Source organism: Stegostoma tigrinum, chromosome 15 (genome assembly GCF_030684315.1).
Source record: "Stegostoma tigrinum isolate sSteTig4 chromosome 15, sSteTig4.hap1, whole genome shotgun sequence".
Classification (NCBI taxonomy): domain Eukaryota; kingdom Metazoa; phylum Chordata; class Chondrichthyes; order Orectolobiformes; family Stegostomatidae; genus Stegostoma; species Stegostoma tigrinum.
This window is the reverse complement of record NC_081368.1, coordinates 44,089,887-44,112,903: the sequence shown is the minus strand read 5'-3', so window position 1 is coordinate 44,112,903 and position 23,017 is coordinate 44,089,887. Positions and strand designations below refer to the sequence as shown.

The 23,017-nt window shown below is 39.8% G+C and overlaps 1 protein-coding gene across 1 annotated transcript in view; it reads left to right on the top strand.

Annotated features, from left to right (window-relative positions):
* The window catches only part of si:dkey-171c9.3 (uncharacterized), a 50,506-nt gene extending 27,548 nt beyond the window's left edge, over nt 1-22,958 (top strand). Inside the window, exons 3-5 of the mRNA XM_048544872.2 lie at nt 1,924-2,055; nt 8,965-12,249; nt 20,503-22,958. Coding sequence (XP_048400829.2) covers nt 1,924-2,055; nt 8,965-12,249; nt 20,503-20,682 — 3,597 coding nt within the window. The 3' untranslated portion in view covers nt 20,683-22,958. The remainder of the gene's footprint in view (nt 1-1,923; nt 2,056-8,964; nt 12,250-20,502) is intronic.
* Nucleotides 22,959-23,017: the final 59 nt, after the last annotated feature.

Here is a 23,017-nt window from a genome sequence, read left to right as displayed (position 1 = left end):
TCACACATTCCTTGTCTTCACGTTTCTTCAGTTCTGCATAATGAGCCATCAGCTCTTGTTTCTATCAGTTGCCCAGCTTCTGAAAGTCAACCGGGTTGCTATGCAGAGATTGGAAGGCTGCAAGACCAAATGTGACCACTGGAGTATGCTCTAAGTAACATTGTTCTCAAAAAAATGTGCGACCTCTGTAAGTAGCTGAGATGTGAGCTTTGAGCTTTGGTTTTAGAATGATCAAGGCTGATTTTGTCCTCTCCTCATAATTCTCATTCCATGAGATTTATGTTTATTCCCACATTGCTAGTAAAACTGTATTTGTGGATTTGCTAATTTGTGGTTCTGAGGAAGGGTCACTGGACCCAAAACGTTAACTCTGTTTTTTCCCTTCACAGATGCTGCCAGACCTGCTGAGCTTCTTCAGAAGATTTGTTTTTGTTTATGGATTTGCTGACAGGCTACAGGAATCGGATGCAGTCTGTTCCTGTGCTGCACTCTCCTATACTTTCTGTTCTAATGCAAATTTTGGGATACGGAATCTAAGAACAAGATAAAATCAATTGAAATTGTTTCAAAAGGAAGTCTAGCACAAGTGGAAAATTTGAAGCTTTCTGTAAACCTAAGTGGAAATGATGCCTCCTGCCATTTTCACACCTTGCTTGGTGGACTAGCATCTATCAATATTATGCAACATCTATCTCAATTAAATTGCAAAATTGCACATTTGCTGTTCTGGCAAAATCACGTCAAGCTTTTTGCACTCTGGCCTTCTGCTAATTTTAATGGAAGGTTTGTTTCAAAACAAAGAAGTAGAAGTTGCACAATACCAGTGAGTTGAGAATTTAAGCAGTTCACAACCAGAATAAAACATTAAGTTTGACAACAAGCAAGTCGCGCTGTTGGCAGCAATTTTTGACCAGGGCCAGCAGGAAATGGAAATCTTAATGATAATAACAGCAATTTCCTTTGCAATTTGTTATGCTTTGTTTCCAAATGTAGGGAAGAAAATGATTTGATAGCATTCCCTGCCTCTACCTGCATGTATGCCACCCCTTTATTTACATGATAGGACTTCTTCTTGAGGCAAGGCTGTTTCTAGAGGCCCACATAAATAAAGCGTATGCCATTTTCCCTCTATCCATTGCCTAGAGAGTGACAATTTGTTTTCAAGGGCTGTCTCCCCACACATTACAACCATTAGTTATACCCCACTACCTCCAATGTGAATACACACATCCATTTAAAACCTCAAATGCATAAGCCTGTTGTAATTGATCCACATTCATCTAAGACCAATCTACCTAGTTTGTCAATTGTCTGATCCAATGTGTTTGAGGGTATATCTGATTTTTCAATTGACACATGAGACCTTGTTTCTTCACCATTCAAGATGTAGGCATTTAATGGAGTATGAAATCCAAGGACACTTCCTGTAAAACTCTAGAATTTTAGGTCATTAGAACTGATCATAGGAAAATAAGACTTCATTATAAAGAAGGAAACTGTTGTGAGGCCTTTGATCGCCAAAGTAACAGACTCTCCTCAGTGCTAGCACTGGCCTCAGAGTTGGAGGTTGTGGGTTCAAGTCCCACTACAGAATTTAAGTATGTAATCCAAGCTGATACTTCAGTGAATTGTCGAGGAGTACTACATTGCTCTGTTTCAGATGCAAGGTAAATCAGAATTTCTCTGTGGTCTGTTGTGACACAATTTGAAGAAGATTGATGGCTTCTCTAGTGTACAAGTTACTATTTATCTCACAACCAATATCATTAAAAGCAGATTATGTAATCATTGAATTCATAGCTTTTTGTGAAAGCTTGCTGTTCTCAAATTAGCTGCCATGTTTCTGCAAGTTTTTGACACTTAATTCTTAAAATACATTCATTCTTAATGTTCCTTTTATTTGTTTTATGCTTTCTCATCTAGGAAGTGACTGCAACTTATCCTGAACTCCACGAGCTGATGGAATCTGTCCAACTGCATAACCTGAAAGAAGATGATATAATTTTAATCAAAGGGTTACAACAACATTCTGAGGCAACAACAGATGGTTTGCAGGTAAACCATAGAGCTAGCAAAACAAGCTCAACTGAGGACCTCCCACCTTGTATGCATTTTTCGCATTCTTAAGCTTCTTGAAATGTCTTAATAGGAAATGGAGCAACTTTCCAAATTGTAAGCACTCTGAAGATGAATAATCCTAAAATTATGGTGCAGTTTTATAATGTTGATTCAAGGTAGCAACTGAGATGAGGCTGACCAAATCTCAATTCAAAGTGACTGGCAGAGAGAAGCTTTAACCCTGTCACACCATTAAGGAATTGAAAACAGCTGAAGAAGCGATTGAGGCCTGAGCCAGTTCTGGCCAGCGATTTTCACCAAATCTTTACACATTTTCACTCCTGTAAAACAGAACAAGCTGCTGTTTGGTATTCAGGTGTTAGAGTCAATTAACCCCTTGACCTCAAAGATGACAGTGGTTATCCAATTTATCCAATATAAATGACATTTGACACGAGTCAATGCCTGACCAGTAGTATCAAAGCATCACAGCATCACTTCAATAGAAATGTGATCTCTATACAACAGCAGAGAATGGGCATGTTCAGACAAATACACAGGTGGCCCCTTCACCTTCCCAACCTTTTGCAAAGGTCTGCCTGAATGATGGTTCTAAACATCCTCTGGCCAGATATCTGCACACTTTCTGCTCAGAAAATCAATTCTCATTTTTACTTTGTGCAAATCCTATGGAGACCAGTTATCACAATTATTAACCAGTTTTGTTTGAATGTTTCAGATAAAATCATAGCAGTAGAAAGAATACATTTAATAATTGTAGGGCCAAGTAATAAAGTACAAAAAAAACTTCGAAATGTAAGTTGATTTATAATCAATGCATTACTTATGAAATGTAATCGCTGTTGTAATGTAGGCTAAATGTAGACCAAAACTTTCTGGATCCTCCCTGTACAACAAGGCTTTATCAAAATCTTGGGAAATCCTGCGTGATACTTGTTTCCTACTTCATCTATCCCTATAGCTTTTCAGAATGTCTGTAAATAACATAGGAAAGGATATACAAAAAAAAGAGACAGTAATCATGGCATTCCAAAAAACATTTCAATTTTGGCCCATGTTAAGAGAATTCTTTGATGAAAAAACAAAATGGATAATGGAAATACAATATTGTGCTTTATGTCGATTACCACATCACCTTGATTCATAAAATGCAACTTGTACAAACCTGTTAAAGTTGATAGTAAGTTAATCATGATAGTGAAATAGAGGGACTGAAAACTACAAATGTTGGAGATCACAGCGAGTCAGGCAGCATCCATGGATAGAGAGCAAGCTAATGTTCCGAGACACCATGACTCCTCATCGGAGCTCTACAATGAAGAAGAGGGTCCTTGGTGTGGCAATTTGCACGACATTAAAGGTGGTAAGACAAGGTCATAAATTGGGGTATTTTGGACAAACATTGTCTTTGTCATTCATGCAAAATACAAATCAGCTGTCTTTTTTTGAACTTCTAAGGGATAAGGGACATTGACACTAAGGCTGGTATTTATTACTGACCCCTAATTGTCCTTAAACTGATTGACTTGTTAGAATTCAGAGGACCATTAAGACTCACCCATATTACTGTGGATCTGGAGTCAAATGTAGACCGTACCATGCAAAGACAGTTGATTACCTTACCAAAAGTATGCTAGTGAACAAGGTGGAGTTTTGCTGTGATTACCAATAGTTTCATATCCCACATTATTGAGACTGGTGCTCAGTTCCAGAGTTATTAATAGAATTTAGATTCCATCAGCTTCCATAGCCAAGGATAGGCCTATAGATTACTCGGCCAGTGACATTACCATTTCAACACCACATCCAAAATTGTTACTCTGTTGAAAAATGGAAAGGAAAATAGGACAAGGTAAAAGTTGGAATGCAAATTCAGATGGAGCACACCTTGCACCACTGGCAAAGACCAATTTGACGCTCACTGAATATGTATCATTTACAAATGCATACCATGATTGCAGAATGGAAGTTCCAGAAAATTATAGTGAAATTAACAACATTTACAAACGTTGAATCATAATTCCTTAGAACTTTTTGCACTATTCTGCTTTTACTCCTTGCTGAAAATAGCTAGAAAATAATTATCGTGTTCTCAACTTTGTTAAATCACCAACAGTTGTGAAAATGATATTCTGAAGCCAGTCCTTGTGCTGCTGTTACTGCTTAGAATTAAACATGATCCTTTTGTCATCCACTCTTTTGATATTGTCCGACTTTTCTTCTCTCTCTTTGGGCTCTATCCCCACCTATCATTTACTCCTTACCCCTTCCCTCCACTCTGTCTTCTGCATATAAACAGATGTTTTCCTAGCTACCATCAGTTCTGAGGAAGGGACACCAGTTCTGAAATGTTAGCTCAGTAACATATATAATATAAATTCCTAATTTGAAATATACAGAATACATTGCAAAATTGGCTCCTGTTAAATTATTTCATGCAAGTGTGAAAAATAAACAGGTTAAACTGGTCTAGCAAGAAATGCTTTTGTCCTTAAAATAGATTCAGAAAATCAGATAAAAACTGAAAGAAGTGCAGATGCTGTAAATCAGGAACAAAAATAGAAGCTGCTGGAAAAGCTCAGCAGGTCTGGCAGCATCTGTGAAGAAAAATAAAATCAATGTTTCGGATCTGGTGACTCTTCCTCAGAACAGTTCTCAGGAAGGGGCACCAGACCCAAAGTGTTAACTCTGATTATTTCTTCACGTAGGAAAATCAGATAGCCGGAAGGGACTATCAGAAAATCATACTGAATAGTTCAGATGTCATTTATTGACACTTGTCCTCAGAAATGGATTAGATCATTAAATGATCAGAGTTAATTCTGGAAAACTCCTCAAAACTTCAACTGTTGAATAGCGACATCTTTTTCTGCAGTGAGTGAATAGGATCTGGAAAACAATACCTGAGAGTGTGGTGTGGGACAAATTCAGTTGTTTTCAAAAAAGAATTCATCATCAAACATAGTCACCAACAAATAGTATCATACAGCACAGAAACACGCCCTGTGACCCAATTCATCTATGCTGGCCAGGGTGTACTAAACTGATCTGGTCTCATTTGCCTGCATTTGGCCCCTATCCCTCTCAACCTTTCCTATTCCCGTGCCTATGCAAGAAATGCAAACAAAACCACCTTGTATTTGTGCAAGTTCTCTGGAAGAAGCAGTGGGCTAAATAGCCTTCTTCTGTTCTGTACTATTTAATGATTCTCCTCTAGGGTTGTAAGGCAGGAAAATGCAGCATTGAGTAAATTAATTTTACACTCTGAGTCCCTTTTAATGCATCATGTTAACGAATCCTCATTTGATAAGTATGGAACTTAAACCAGTGATAAGATTTTGAATATTGCAATATAACAGGATTGTTTTAGCAGCTGAATTTAACTTCGACAATATTGACGGGGACACCCTTCATGCCAGGGGCTCACGTAGGGTAGAATTCTTTAGATGCATCCAGGATGATTTCTTGAAAGAGAGAGCTCAACCAGGGAGGGAACTGTACTAGACCTTAAGGTGTGGATAGACCTGGCCAGGTGATTGAAGCATCTTGGGAACAATGATCATAATTCTGTAAGCTTTAAGATAGCTATGGATATGGATAAGACTGGTCCTTGAATAAAAGTGTTAAATGGGGGAAAGCTAATGACAATGGCGCTGAGCAAGAACTGGAGAAATTAGACTAATGACAGGTCCTTGTAGTTCAGCACCAGCATGTTCCTGTGAGGATGAAAGGTAACGATGGCAAGATTCAGGAACCCTGGATAACAAGGGATATTGAAAGTTTAGACAAAAAGAGAAAGGAACATGTGTAATGTTAAGGAAGCTGAAATCAGACAAGGAAGACAAAGGAAACAGGAAAGAAGGAAGCAGGAGGGCTAAAAGATGCCGTGAATTGCCTTTGACAAGTATGATTGAGAAGAATCCCAAGGCATTTTATATATCAGCCAAGATCAAGAGTATAGTAGGCAAAGGATACGTCCAGTCCAAGACAAAACAAGGAATTTATGCACGGAGCCACATGAAGTGGGTGAGGTCTTTAATTCATATTGATAATCATCAAGGACACAGACGTAGATGATGGTCATATGAGGGAGGGATACATTGATGTTCTAAAGCATGTCGATTAAGTAAGAAAAGGATTTGGCTGTTTTGAAAAGCATTAAGGTAGGTAAATCCCAGAGCCTAATCCCTACCCCAGGATACTGAGGGAGTAATGGCAGACATTTCGGAGGCCTTGATAGAGATCTTTGTAACTTCTTTAGCCACAGGTGAGATCCCAGGTGATTGGAGAATGATTAATGTTTTAGGAGGGTGACAGACAACCTAGGAAATTATAGGCCAGCAAGTTTTACACCAGTGGTAGGGAAATTATTGGAGAAAATTCTTAGGGATGAAATTTACTTGCATTTGGAAAAGAATGGACTTACAATGGGTGGTCAACAGAGCTTTATGTAGAGAAGATCTTGTGTCTCAAATTTGATTGAGTTTTTTGAGGCAGTAACAAAGATGATTGATAAAGGTGGGAAAGTGAAAGTTATCTATATGGCATTTACTGAAGCATTTGACAAGGTTCCACATGATGGGCTGGTCCAGAAAATCAAGTTGTATGGAATCCACAGTGAGTTGGTAAGTGAGATACAAAATTGACTTGGTCGCTGGGGGAGGTGTTGACCGAGTGGTATTATTGTTAGTCTATTAATCCAAAGACATAGGTAATGTTCTGGAGATCCAGTTTCAAATCTCACCACAGCCAGTAGTGAAGTTTGAATTCAATAAGAAAATCTGGAATTAAGTGTCTAATGATGAATATGAAACCATTGTCAATAGTAAGGAAAATCTGATTTGGTTCCCTAATGTCCTCCAGGGAAAGAAATTGCCATCTTCATCTGGTCAGGCCCACATATGACTCTAGGCCCACAGCAATCTGATTGTTAATTGAGCATTGGGCAATAAATCCTGGCCTAGCCGGTGATACCCATATCTTGCAAATGAATTATTTAAAAAGGAGAAAGAGAGTAGTTGTGGAGGTATGTTCTTCTGACTGGAGGTCTGTGACAGTGGTGTTCAGCAAGGTCAGTGCTGGGACCTCTGTTACTTGTAATATATCAGGATATAGATCAATTGAAAATTTCGGGAGAGAAATGTCAGACAACGTTCAATTCAGACAAATGTGACGTGATGCATTTTGAGAGGTCAAATGGAAAAGTAAAGTATACAGTAAATGACAGGACTCTTAGGAGCATTGATATACAGAGGGATCTTGGCATACAAATCCATAACTCCCTGAAAGTGGCAACACAAGTGGCTAAGGTGGTAAAGAAGGCACATGGCATGCTTGCCTTCATTGGCCAGGGCATTGAGTATAAAACTTAGCAAGCTATGTTGTATAGAAGATAATCAAATGTGAGGCTGGATGAACACAGCAGGCCAAGCAGCATCTCAGGAGCACAAAAGCTGACGTTTCGGGCCTAGACCCTTCATCAGAGATGACCCTCCTGAGATGCTGCTTGGCCTGCTGTCTTCATCCAGCCTCACATTTCATTATCTTGGATTCTCCAGCATCTGCAGTTCCCATTATCTCTGAAGCCATGTTGTAGTTGCATTAAGCTTTAGTTAGGCCACATTTGGAGTTTGTGCGCAGTTCTGGCCATTACACTGTAGGAAATATGTGGAAGCTTTGGAGAGAGGATCAGAAATTTACCAGGATGTTGCCTGGATAGGAGTGTGTTAAGGTGAGGTTGGACAAACTTGAATTATATTCATTAGCATATGGGGTGGCTTGATAGAAGGTATATAAAATTGAGAGGCACAGATAGGGTGGATAGTCAGATTCTTTTTTTTCCAAGCGTGGAAATGTCAAATTTAGGGGGCATAGGTTTAAGGTGAGGGGGAAAGTTCTTAAAGGAGGTTTGCATGGCAAGTTTTTACTCAGGGTGTCTGGAAGGCGAGGTGGCAGAAGCAATGATGATAGTGACATTTAAGAGGTATTTAGGCAGATACGTGAACAGGCAGGTGATAGAAGGATACAGATCATGTACAGACAGATCTTTAAAGTATGCTTATGGTCAGTGTAGACATGGTGGGCTGAAGGACCCTGTTCCTGTGCTATACTGTTCTATGTTTTCCGTGTTCTAATTCACTGTAAAATTGTGTTCATAATCTGCAACAAAGGGAAACAAAGATAAAATTGAGAGATAAGAGATAAATAAAAATTTTAATTTGTGTTTTCATTTTTTAACTTTTACAAAATTTCCACAATTACAGCTTGAAGTAATTGTATTCCAAAACATAAAAAATAATTTTCAGTGTCGGAAAGGTTGTTAGACAATAGTTAAAACTAATTGTGTTGTTAAACAATTATTTACATCCAAATGCATAGTCCTAATATTTTCTGACATGCTTTCCACCTAATTTGTCCATAAGTAATGCAACTTCCCACTTTACATGGACTTTAATGCCAAGATATAGGTGTATTTAGTGACTAAGAAGGGAATATCAGGCAATAATTTCAACATTTAATGACTAATATGGACTTTGAAAGTTGTTGCCTGATTTATTCCATAAGAACAGTAAGCACTGCTGGCCTCATTGCTATTCATAGCCTAAGATCAAGAGTTAAATTGAAACACTTAGGCTGGGAATTTCTTTGGAGCTGCTCCTGCTACGCGGTTGTTACTCCTCTGGAAGTACTATATAAAGACAAATCAGGTTTCCCCCTATTTCTGGTTACAGTGTGGAAGCAGATGAACAGCAGCTACAAGGAAATAGCCAACAATATTTGTAAAGTTACTGTTGCAATATAAACAAAAGCTAACAAATAGTTCTTATAAAATTGATTGATTCTGTTTTTAATGACTAAATTGATGCTTTATGTTTTGAATAACAGAATTCAACAGAAGGAGTAATGTGCCTGTCGCCGTCACCCAGCTACAACAGTAGTTCTGTATTTTGCAGCCTCCGAAAATATTCATTGGGATTCCAGCATGCGATCTATGCAATTACTGAAAATTTTACTGATACCGTCGATCAGAGCACAGAGCACATTTTCACTAGGGAGACTTGTTTTCCTGATGCTGATCCTCAAAGAATAAAAGTGCCCACTGTTGATGACAATACATACCATCATCATAGCCCTTTTCCTGAAGTTGATAATCCACACCTGCCCGCTACTGATCTTCCAATATCAGAGCAGTTGTATCATCAGATGTCAGTTTCTCAAAGGATTTCTAGTCCTGTACATTCTTCAGTATGCAGTCTTGCAGAGGACATCCAGTTGCCAACTATAATAACAGGCACTATTGTGGGAAATCCTGATGTTCCATTGGCCAACGAATCTCAGTTCTTTGAGGAACTTTCCAATTATGCAGAAGCTATGTCAACTGAAATACTCAGCACAGTAATTACTGCTAGTTCTGAAGAAAACACTTCCACAGTGAAGCAGCCGAAGGCTTGGGAACCCATTGAAGGCCACATTTCATCAGAAGCGTTTTCACATGATACTATTCAGCATTCCCATTTACATCAAACTTTTACAGGTATTGATGAATGTCCCAAATCATCTCAAGATGGTTTAAGTACAAGCAGAGAAGAAGGACCTGAGGAGAGTTCTGGCCTATCAAAAGGTGGGACAGTAGAAGTTCTTCACTATGGCCTTGCCCATCTGGCAAATAGGGAGGCTTCCAGTGCTTTTCATAAATGCTTTCAGGAAGTTGAGAGTCAAATGGAAGGGAGCTTCGCTGATGATATTTCAAAATCAATAAATGCAGATTCCTCAGGAGAAGCAAAAGTTGCAATACTTCCTGTTGTAGAAAATTATGCATTGAGATTGACCCATGATGTAATTTCTGACAGCACCAGAGAAGCTAGCTTAGAAAGGATGATGACACAAAATAGACGACAGCAAGGAGAAAGTTTGAACTCACACCTCGCTTATATTGGATCAGATGAAAATAACGACCTTTCGGATATGTCACAATCTGACATTCTTACACACGAAATTAACCATCAAACAAGCAACGAGGTCAGTTCGTCATGTGCTGGACCATTGGTTCAAGGTGATGAACAAGTTGAAACTTTAACCCAAGTACCACAACGATGTTTGGATGGTTCTTCTCCAGACAGGGAAAGGCATTTCTCAATGATAAACAAAGAAACAGCTGATGATTGTGATTATGAAAAACAAATGTTCAATACACTTGGACTCACCAAGAAGGGTTCACTGGATTATCCTGATGCACCTCCACCTACACCACTGAGGCCACAGCTGAGCAGCAGTCAAAGGAGTTTTACTAGAAAGCTCAAGGGAGGTTTGGCAAAAGAGTTCCTTCCTTCACCACCTCCACCAACCCCAAAGGAAAACATCAATTTCTGTTTGTCTGAAGAGGACCGAGAAACTGAGGAAAAGACAGAATTTATGAGAAAGCTAATCCGATCGTTGTCTCAAGAGTTCAACGGAAAAGACACTACTGGAATTTCCGAGGCACCTGAAGAGGACAGTTTGGAACTCCTATCTCCAGCTCCAAAAAGTGAACCAGTAGGGAATTCCTGCAGAGGTGGAGAAACTGTACAAGACTATTTTAAACATTTGATGTCAGGTATTGTTTTTTCTTCTGCACAAGTAATTTGTGGCATTATGGGTGAAAGTATTGATCTTAAAGCACCCAAACATCAGCGCTGTGATAGTGTTACATGCAGTGATGAATACCAACCAAATATCCAGACATCAAAGGAACCAAACCAACTTTCTTCTGATCCAGTTATTCCAGAAACAGAAAAGAATTCAACTAAACTCATTGAGAATAAACACCGAGACAATTTTCGGGTAAGGATGGAAAGCCTCTTAGAGGACTATGCTGATATGTTAGCACAGAAAATTATCAATGTGGTCATTAACTTTCTGAACCAAATTGACCTACTTGACCATGGAGAACAAAACATGAATGGAAAAAGCGAAATGACTTTTGAAGATGGAAATATAGATTGTAGGCATTCATGTCACATTAAGCAGATAAATTCCATGTCAGAGGAGTGGGTAAAAGGAATAATACAATCTGCCCTTCAAGTATTTCATACTCAATATCGTTTACAACAGGACAGCTGTACCGACCCTGAGATTTTACATTCATCAGAACAGTTGCAGAACATAGATTCAGCAGGCAGAAGCATTGACATTGAGGGCAGGACAGAAGAACCCCATATCAGAATGTCATTGGAAACAACTAAATCTGAAGTAAGCAGTGAGGATGAGGTTCTGTGCAGTCATCTTGCTTTTACTGAGGCGCAAAGTCCAGTTACGCAAGGCTTAGGATGTGGAATTGGTATTGGGACCAGACCAAGCCCCGATGAAGGAACAAGTGATAGCAATAACAATTACAGTCAGTCCCTATACCATCAGGCACAGGTAGACGTGATAACTGAAGATCTCACTGGAAAGAACCAAAGTTGCTTTGTTCAAGCAGAAACAAAAATGAGCTTATTTGAACAAAAGGAGGAAAGTTTACGTCAGCATAAAAATGAGGATGAATATTTAACCTTTCATTCAGAGGCCATTATTGAAGATAAAGAAACATCTTCCACCTTAGAGTTATCCAAAGTCTTACTGAAGGACCCAGACCACAAACCAATAAACGAAGCATATGCTGAAAACTTGGCAGCAACAATACTTGAATCCTCCTTGGCCGATGCATATAAACATTCTGGTACTGGACTGGTTACAGACGAGATGCCAATGTGTTCTCCAAACACTCAACAGTACAGAAAATCTACTTCTGTTTCTAACAGCCCAGATGAACAATGCCCAGAGCTCCAACAAAAAAGAAGAACAAAAGAATCATTGAAGGATCAAGAACCTGGTGTTCCCATAATAGAAAACACGAAATCACAAATCTTACATGTAGTTGAATATACAGATATGACATCGTCAAAGCAAGCACAGGAGGATCTGAATCAGTCTACTGTCATGGAACATTGCCATGCTGAAGAACAGGAAAGTTGTGAGGAAAAGAGGAACTCTACTTTCCTTGCTCCAATAAGGGCAATTGAAGTCTCGTTGGTGAATTTTCAGTCTGTTGCTGTTGATGCACAGGTGCAAGCAATGCTGCAGTGGGCTGCAGCATCTCAGCTTAGCATCACCAAAATTCGTATAAGGACTTCACGTGATGACTTCGTACAGGTGAGTGCCACTCGGTGAGAATTAACATGTCTTTCCCCTGTAAGCTCTCAGTTAATGTAAATTGTTTATGACATTATCTTACTTAATGAGCCCACTTGAAAACCATGAACAATAATGCATCGCAGTCAAATTGTAGTTAATTATATTTTGTGTGATGTTTAGACAACATTTTTAATTGAAAACATTTTATCAAAAAAAAATCTTGGTACAGGCAGCACTGCAGGCGGCTATCTGGGCAGTTTGCTTGATGTTTTCCATTATCACATAGAAGAACATTATGTAAGTAATTGCTCACTTCCCTCCCAGAAAATGAATCTATGTCTGATTACAATGCAAGTAGATTTTCCCCTTTCGGTTTACCTACTTGCTGGTTGAAATTTCCAAAGATATCAATGGATGTACCTGTTAAATAATAAACATTTTATATTAAGCTATGTCTATCTAATGTTTTACAAGAGATTAAACATCGCTATACTTCTGAAAAAAATGTCAAAACTTAATGAGAGATCCTCAGTTTGAAACTGAAACTCAGCAAGTTGTGGAGAAACTTGGAAAGGTGTCTTTTCGCCTGATTGGACTGTGATAGATGAATCATGTATTTTGACACTGAGCTACTGTGTACACGCGAGTAAAAGTCGACCTCACGTAAAGGCTGACGCCTTATTTTTGGCCAAAAAATCTCGAATTTTCCATTTTTCTCATTGAGTACAAGTTGACCCTGCTCCTCTGCTGCTGTCTGACCTGCTGTTCCAGCCTCACACCTACAGACACAATCATATACCTAGTTGCGTTTTTGAAATTTCTTCATCATTTTGTGTAAAAATGTTCTCTAGAGGAAATACAACATATACAGCAGCATTTGAAATGGAAGTTACTGAACTTGCAGAGAAGACAAATAACTGTTTGGCAGCAAGAGAATTTTGTGTTTAAAAGAAACTTGTGAAAGACTGGAGAAAGATATCGAACCAATTTCAGACATTGCCAAAACAAAAGTGTGCCAACAAAGGTAAACCTAACAAGTGGCCACAACTGGAGAAAAAGGTTGCTGAGTGGGGACTTGAAAATCATCAAAATGGAAGCTGTGTTAGTTGTGAAGCCATCCAAATCCATGCACAAAACAAATCATAGGATGGAATTTCAGGTTTTAAGGCAAGTTCTGGATGGTGCACAGGTTCAGGAGAAAGCATGACTTAGTACTCCAGCAGAGGACTAACATTGCACAAAAGCTGCCTGTTGAACTCCAAGCTAAGATATTACAGTTTCACCACTTTGTAATCAGAAACTGGCAAAAGAAAGGCTACAAGTTATCATGCATAGGAAACGTGGATGAAATGCCGATGAGACTCAACATGCTGCAGAATTGAATGGTGAACCAAAAGGAGAAAAAACAGTACTGGTGAAAACCACTGGCCGTGAGAAAAGCAGCTTTACTTCAGTTGTTTGTGTGGCTGACGGCACTAAGTTAAAACTGATGATTTGTTTTTAAGAGAAAAACTTTGCCAAAGGAGAAATTTCCTAAAGGAATTATCATCCATATGTATCCATGAGGCTGGTTGCATTAAGATAGATGTAGAAAATGGATAAAGGAAGTTTGGAATTTACGACCTGGTGGACTACGCAAGGAAAAGAGTTTTCCCGTCTGGGACCAGTTTAGATCACACCTAGTGAAGAATGTTGTTGATAACATCTGATCACATAACACTGTAGCTGTAATTCCCAACAGACTTACAAGTGTGGTGCAACTAATGAATGTTAGTATCAATAAGCCATTTGAGGACATCATGAGAATGAAGTGGAATAATTGGGTGTGTGATGGAGAAAAATATACAGGAGAGGAGGCAGTATGCGGGCTCCATCACTGCCACGGATCTGTGAACGGATCGTTGAATCATGAAGGAAATAAAAGCTGATACTATTTGCAAATTGTTCAAGAAATGTGGAATTTCAAATGCTTTGGACGTTGCAGAGGACTGTTATCTATAGGATTACATAGATGAAGAAAAAGAAGTGGATGATGAGCTTTCTTTAAATATGAAGGTGAAGAGGCTCAATACATTGATATCATTTATCCTAAAGGTGTTGAATATATTTAATTTTTGTATGTACAATTAAAAGCTTACTATCAGTAATTAATTTTTGTTTTTATTGTCTTTATCAGATAATTACCAGTATCCAGTAATTCATTGTGTTTTTCTTCCTTATTTGTTTAGAGATCAATTGGGCTTCTGTTAATGATATGGTATTTTGGACTGTAGCATGAATTTCAGTCCCTCAAAAGTAGTATCCACTTTTAAATTTAATTTTAATTTTAAAAAGCAGTCTAAAAAATTTGACTTCTACACGAGTATATAGGGTATACAAATCCAAGAAGGTCTGATCTTTGGACTACACTGTTTTCAACCAAGGTCAACAACTAAAATTTATAGGATCGGGATGAGTTTTGTTTCTGATCAAAATCCACTTTTACAAATATGTACATAGGTCAGGTTTTGTTGTGTTGCCCCTACATCAAATAACTTCTTGCCAATCATCTTTTTAAGCTTTATATTTGATAAGATATGTGTTTTTTTTTCTGTGGAAGTTTGGCATGGATCACTGCTTTCAGAGGGAAGGCTGTACAATTTGGACACATAATTATGTGGACTTGGTATGGTTTCTGTTTTATTGCAAGTTACTTACTCATGGCTAACATGATTTCATTTGCTGTAAGAGGACAGAACCAGGAAGCCTGACCAGACAGGAAATTCTGACTTGAGAGGACTGTATTTTTTTCCGGTTCTGAGTTTACAATTTACACCATCTCTGTCATATTGGATACAAAGTCGGTGTCTGCTCTGTGCTATTCTGTTAGTTCCAACTTCATTTTTACTTCAAGCAACTAATTGGTTCATCTGCAATCTGTTTGCAGTAATAAACATAGCTAAATTGTGTTTGCGATGGTTAAATTCAAATTATTTTTGAGATATCTAAAAATAATGGAGGGATTCTTTGGATATGGTATGCATCCAGTTAGAAGAGCTAGCAAAACAGGGTGGGAATTACATATAAGATAACACAGTGTGAAGCTGGATGAACACAGCAGGCCAAGCAGCATCAGAGGAGCAGGAAAGTTTGACATTTCGGGTCAGGACACTTCTTCAGAAATTACATATGATTATTTTTAACTAACACGAATAAGTGTTCTAAAGATAAGATGTCATGCCCATAGGGTAATAAGTTTAATATTGCAAAGCTAATATTTACAGGCTGAGATTTTTGGGTATAAACATTTGCTTAATTCTTATCATTCCAATGTTTCTTTCTGAGGTTGGATCACTATTTTTTGGCTATTCCTTCTCAGCTGGAGGGTGGCTAATGTTGTGCTTTTATTTAGGAAAGGCTGCAAGAAGTCTGGGAATTGTAGATCAGTAAGTCTGATATTGGTGGTGGGTAAATTGGTGGGACGATTCTAAGAGATGGGATTTACATGCATTTGGAGAGGTAAGGACTGATTAGGAATGATCAGCATGGCTTTGTGTGTGGAAAATCGTGTCTCTCAAAACTTGATTGAGTTTTTTGAGGACGTAACCAAAAAGATAGATGTGGGCATTGTGTACATGGACTTTTGTAAACCCATTGACAAGTTCCATATGGTGGACTGATTAGTAAAGTTAGATCATGTAGGATTTAATCAGAAGTCCCACAATGCCAGGTTATAGTCCAACAGGTTTACTTGATGTCACACAAGCTTTTGGAGCACAGCCCCTCCATCAGATGCAGTGAGAGAGCAGAGCACATAGACTTAGAGTTATAGGCCACAACCTTAAAATTGAGATTGAGTTCATATTCTCAGCTTGTGCTCAAGATACAGCATTACAGTTACAAGATACTGTCAAACTGATGAGGCAATGGAACTACACCACCTTCATGCACACCAAGATCAAGAAACTGGAGATACTTGGTGTCACCAGCAGTGACAAAGCCACCCCTGGTACCACGGTTAACAGCAGTACCATTGCAGGAAGATCAATTGTCAACTGATTTGACGACACCCTTCAACCGGATGAAATCAAAGTTCTCAGCTGAGGCCTCAATTTCTGCCCCACCACCAAAATGGACCCCAATGATTTTGTGGCAGGCGCAGAGGAGTTAATCAGGCAAATGAGACTCCAGAAATTCTTCCACAAACCTCAAGATGTCAGCAGCGAGCCCAAAGAGACAACCAAAGAACCAGAACAGTCGACAGTGATCTGTGATGCAGCGACCAAAGAAGGAATCAAATTGGACCCCTTCAGGAGGATGCTCCCCTAGGCTCAACATGTGTGCTCAAGCCATCAGGAGATGTGAGCACAGCTGATGAATCTAGCATTAACACAAGTTAGCGCAGAATGTCACACAATCACAAGCGATGCCATCTGTGTTCTCATGACCATTGCACCATTGTCATCAAATCAGCAGACAAAGGAGGAGCCATTGCCATACAGAATGGGATGGAATACTGCGGGGAAGTGTACACACAACTGAACAACCAGGAACATTACTGACAACTACCTGCCGATCCAATCAAAGAACACAACCATCAACTCAACTGACTGATCAAGACTTTTGATCCAGACCTTTAAGAGTACCCTATTACGCTTTCATCATGTAGGAGACTTCTACTGCCTTCCAAAGATTCACAAAGCCAACACACCATGGTGTCCCATCGTATCAGGCAATGGGACCCTGTGTGAGAACCTCTCTGGCTATGTTGAGGGCATCTTGAAACCCATCGCGCAAGGAGCCCCCAGCTTCTGTCACTACACTGCAGATTTCTTACAGAAACTCAGCACCCACAGACCAGTCAAATCACAAACATTCCTAGTAACAATGGACGTTGTGGCACTCTACACCAGAATCCCCCACGACGATGGCATCACTGCAACAGCCTCAGTACTCAATGCCCACAATGGCCTATTTCCAGATGTCAGCCTACAACTCATTCATTCATTTTATCCTCAACCACAATGTCTTTAACTTCACCAACCAGTTCTTTATCCAGACAAATGGAACAGCCATGGGGACCAAATATGCACCACAATATGCCAATAATTTCATGCACAGGTTCAAGCAAGGCTTCTTTGCTGCACAGAACCTCCAACCAACGCTATATGTCAGATACATTGATGACAACTTCATCCCTTGGACTCATGGCAAGGAACGCCTGAAACAACTACATTGTAATATCCACCAGTTTCATTCCACCATCAGACTTACCATGGACTACTCTTCAGAATCAGTCTCATTCTTGGCACATGCATCTGCACAAAAGATGGACACCTCAATAGCTCACTCTACTGTAAGCCCATGGATAACCACATGATGCTGCATTTCTCTAGCTTCCACCCTAAACATACTAAAGAAGCCATCCACTATGGAAAAATCCTGTGCATAAATATGATCTGCTTGGATGAGGAGGAACATGAAGGACACCTGAAGGTTTTGAAGGATGTCCACATAAGCACGGGATATGATTCTCAACTCATCGATCACCAGTTCTGATGTGCCACAGTGAAAAGTTGCAATGATCTCCTTAGAATTCAACACAGGATACAACCAATAGAGTACCCTTAGTTGCCCAGTACTTCCCTGGTGAGGAGAAACTATGCCATGTTCTTCGCAGCCTTCAATATATTATTGATGATGATGATGATGATAAGCATCTCACCAAGGTCTTCCCTCACCTCCACTTCTCGCTTTCAAACAACTGCCAAACCTTACAGAGACCATTGTTCACAGCAAAATACCAAGCCTTCAGGATATCAAGCATAAAACCACACAACCCTGCAATGGCAACCTCTGCAACTCATGTCAGATCATCGACATGGATCAACCATCACACATGGGAACACCACCCACTACATATGTGGCAGATACTCATATGACTCAGCCAGTGTTGTCTATCTCATATGCTGCAGGCAAAGATGCCCCGAGGCAGAATATACTGGCGAGACCACGCAGGCGCTATGAAAATGGATGAATGGACACCCCGTAACAATCGGCAGACAGGAATGTTCCCTCCCTTCCCACTTCAGCTATCAAGGACATTCAGCCTCTAATCTTCGGGTAAGTGTCCTCCAAGACAGACTCTGAGATACACAACAACGCAGAATTGCTGAGCGGAAACCAACAGCCAAGTTTCTTACTCACAAAGGCAACCTCAACCATGACCTTGGGTTCATGTCGCGCTACAAGTGACCCGTCACACTGTTCTGTATCTGTAAGATTACTAAGGGATCTTGATTAATTGGGCCAGTGGGCCAAGGAGTGGCAGATGGAGTTGAACTAAGATAAATGTGAGGTGTTGCATTTAGGTAGGATGAACAAGGGCAGAACTTACAAAGCTAATGTTTGGGCCCTGGAGTGTGTTGTAGAACAGAGACCTAGGGATTCAGGTACACAGTTCATTGAAAATTCCATCACATGTAGACAAGGTGGTAAAGAAAGTGTCTGACTTGCTTGCCCTCATGGCTCAGATCTTTGAGTATAGGAGTTGGGATGTTCGATTAACGTTACACAGGAGGTTGGTGAGGCCATTTTTGGAGTACTGTGTACAGTTCTGGTTGCTCTGCTATAGGAAGGATGTTATTAGTTTGGTGAGTGTTCAGAAGCATGTTACTGGTACTGAAGGGTTTGAATTGTAAGGAGAAGCTGGGACCTTTTTCACTGGAGCTTAGTTGGATGAGGGGTGATCTTAGAGGTTTATAAAATCATGAGGGGCATAGATAAGACGAATAGCCAAATCTTTTTCCCAAGGATTGTGAAGTTCAAAACCAGAGGGCATAATGTTAAGTTGAGAGGAGAAAGATTTGAAAGGGACCTGAAAAGCATCTTTTTCATTTGTGGAATGAACAGTCAGAGGAAATGGTAGATGCAGGTTCAGTTACAACATTTAAAAGATATTTAGACAGGTACATGAATAGAAATGGGGTATATGACCAAACACAGACAAGGGGGACTAGTTCAGTTTGAGAAACTCGTTTGGCATGCAAGCCACATCAAAGGGTCTGTTTCTGTGCTGCATAACTCTGTGAGTCCCAAAACAATTACATTCTACTGTTTAAACAGCTGGAAGTTTGCCTCTGCCTTATCACATAAGCAACTACACAGTAAAAGGATTGATTTCCGCTGCACCCCCCACCTCCCTCACCTTCTTCCCTCTTTTAAAAGTTTTCCCTTTCACAGCAACTATGAATTTTATTTTAATAATGTACTGAAGCTTCTTCTTTGAGACAGACTCCTATTAGAATGTCTGATTTTTTTCACGTTTGATTCTTTGTGAAACTAATGTAGAAGTAAATTCAAAGCCGATTCATTTCTTATAAGTCGATGAGTTTAAAAAAAACAAAGTTCCTGCTACGTTATGCAATATTTCTGAATTTCATGAGATTCTTCTCCTACAGTAACACAAAGGTTGAAAACTCATTGAAAACAGAAATAGAAGATACAAAAACAAAATTGCTGGAAAAGCTCTGCAGGTCTGGCAGCATCTGTGGAGGAGAAAACAGAGTTAATGCTTCAGGTCCAGTGACCCTTCCTCAGAAATAGAAGATACCTTGCCAACATGGACCATGTACTATAGCCACAATGAACCGTGGCATTCATTATTCAATTTACTCCCTATTAATGATATGATTAAAGGACACAGTGTTTCTTGTGACCTCATAATGCTGAACAGGTCCCTTCGCAGGCTCCACAGAAGTTAGTCTCTACGAAACCCAAATCTTTACCTAGAAGAACAAGGGCAACAGACACATGGAACACCGCCACTTGCAAGTTCCTGCCAAGCCACACAACATCCTGACTTGGAAATCTATCACCATTTGATACAGTGTCAAAATCCTACTTTCCTTCCCTTACAGCACTGGTGTACCAACACACCATGGACTGCAGTAGTTCAAGAAGGAGCTTATCATCTTATCCAGGCCATTTAAGGATGAGCAATAAATGCTGGCCTTGCCAGTGAGACCCACATCCCATGACCTGGGAAAGTTCACTGTCAGGTGTGCAAAAATATTTCAAGGATCTGGGCAGTTTTTAAAAACATAAGAACAATGGTCATAAAACTGAAAAAGGCAATTTTAATAATTAATTATGTACACAATGTTACTCTTATAATATCTTGAAGATGTTGGTATTCCAGTTGATGTCTTGGACCCTGATTTGAAAATGGTTGTCTATAAAGTGATAAGAGTAATCACTGTCCCTGTCTCGGCCTCTCTCTCTTTCTTCCAGTTCCCGACACTGTTGGCACTAGCTGAAGCTGAGGAATGGACAGTCGGAAGGCTTCTTCATTCAGTGCTCATGTTTTATGAAAGAAGCCAGACAGCTGCCAGCCTAACACTCTTTGACTGTCTGCTTGAACACCTGGATAGCCCTCAGACTCCTAGTAAGCAGCACATGTCCCCTAGCTAAGGTCTTGGTTTTTACCCAGAATGTTCTTGAAGAAATGACTCACAGTCAAACTTTCATCATCTTACTACCAGGTTAACATCCCAAGACAGAGATGAACAGAATGAACTGAGTTTGGAAGAAATAAAGAATGGATTCCATTTTGAAAGTTTGCTCTGATCTGCTCACAATTCTTAGACTAGTTTTGTGTCATACTAAAAAAAATCAAGTGCTGCATTTTTAAAGTGGTTAAAATTGAATGGTCGCAATCATTGTCTTGGGGTAGACTTCTTTTACCTTTCTCATGTGTGATGTTTCCAAGCTGCTCTTCCCACAGCAACCCTTCCCACATCTCCCAAACTGGATGTCAATGGATGGCCAGCACCCATTAATGGTGATGTGCAGTGATATGTCTGGGGTTGTCGCTGCACATTCATCAAGGCGCATGGTGAATGTTATAAGACTCTGCAAGCTCTTTTTAACGTTGGTATCTGCAGCTATGATGCTAACACACTGACTTTAGTCACCTCATAAAAAGTATGTGTATTCACTGCAGAACTTAAGACTTTTGGTGGAAGCTGTTGGTGCTGCATTGGAAGCAGAGACATTGCAACATCACTAGATCTACTTTAGTGGCAGCCACCACTTCATTGTTAGGAAGAATAGGGTCAAAACTCTGCATAAAACCCTGTTTCAAGCTGTTGCTGAACTCCATGCTCCTTAATATTGAATGGAGATTTCCCAATGCACCAAACAATTTATTGTATATGTCAGACCTCTTCCACGGCACACTTGTTATCAAAGTCCTCTGCTGCAAAACATACATGTGAATTCACCCTCTTGGCCAGTTCGAACCAGCACTGTCCTTGTTCCCTAACCTGGCTGCAGGCCATTTGCAGTCAGTGTCTCACCATGTGGGCCAGCATTTTTAGAATGGCGATGCTTTACAACTCAACACCTGAAGACTCAAAGAGGAACACACCCCTGTCTTGACTGGTTATCCTGTAACATTTATGGATAGTCCAGCATCACCAGAAGCTGCAGTGGACATGATTAAGAGTACAGGCAGTCCCCAGACCAGATAACTATGAGAGCCTCAGGAAGGGAAAGGTGAGCCTAGAGTGGACGGTGGGGTACAGTGAAGGTGGGCAGACTAGAGACCCCTGGTGGGGCAAAGAATCTAAACAATTGTCTGGAATGGTTTGTGGGTAACCAATATTGTATGGAGATGGTTTCCCTACCCCTATGCTCCCCACCTCTTCCTGTCCAAGGATAGGGCAGAATTACTCCCTAGGGTTGTTCCTTGCCCCGATTGCTTCCTGACAGCCTGAAATGTCAGGTCATTTTTTCTTAATGCTAAAGAGTCACAAATCGACTAAGGATGAGCCAGCCACACCTTCTGCATCCCTATGGAAAATTGCAGGTGGACCAAAGTGGGTAGGAGGCTTGTGGGAAGGCCGTCAGAGGAATTTTCCAGCCCCATATCCCAAGCTACAAACTGCTGATAGGGAATGTGAAAACCTTGTCTGTGGAGACCCCGTATGAAGCAAGCGCTAAGAAACACATTTACAACCTGAGTGCATTTGACTGAAAAAGGAAAAAAGAACACTTTAGCACATTTCTCCACAGAGTGCACACTACTTGTGCACTATCTGCAACTGAACTTGGGGCTCCAAGTATGAAATGAAGTGATGGTGTGACCTCCTGTCTCTGGATATGTAGAGAGGAGGAAGCATGCCATTCTTTTTAGTGCCAGTTGTTTGGCTGATGTTGCTGTCATGGTTCAACAATTAGTAGAATGTGCAGACTATGAGCTCAAGTGTGTGTGAGTGTTCAGTGAAGCATTCTGAATGCGTGTGATTAGTTTTGAATTATTAGGTGAATAGTGTTGTGGTGAATTCAGGTTGGTTCCATAACGGCTGATGTGACTGTTAAAGTGAGAATTTCCCAAAATCTGTGCATCACTTTAGTCAAATAAAAACAAAATTTTGCAGATGCTAAAATAAACCAAAAATAAAAAACAAAGAATTCTGGAGAAACACAGCAAGTCTTATCAGCATCTGTGGAGAGAGAAACAGAGTTAACGTTTTAAGTCTGATATGATTCTTTGATTACTTTCACCATTAGATTCAAAGATTTCATGTAATATGGGTGCAAAGTATCATTTTCTGCCCAACTTGAATTCTTTGTTTTATTGTGCTTTAGTATTTATCCAGAAATAATTTTCTTTTGCCTCGGAGTAAATGTATCATCTTTGCTACCAAGTATTTTGATGCATAAAACTAATTAGCCTTCTCAATCTAGACAGACATCAATTGTTTTCTACTAGTAGCATCAAAAATCAGGTTGGATCCTTTAT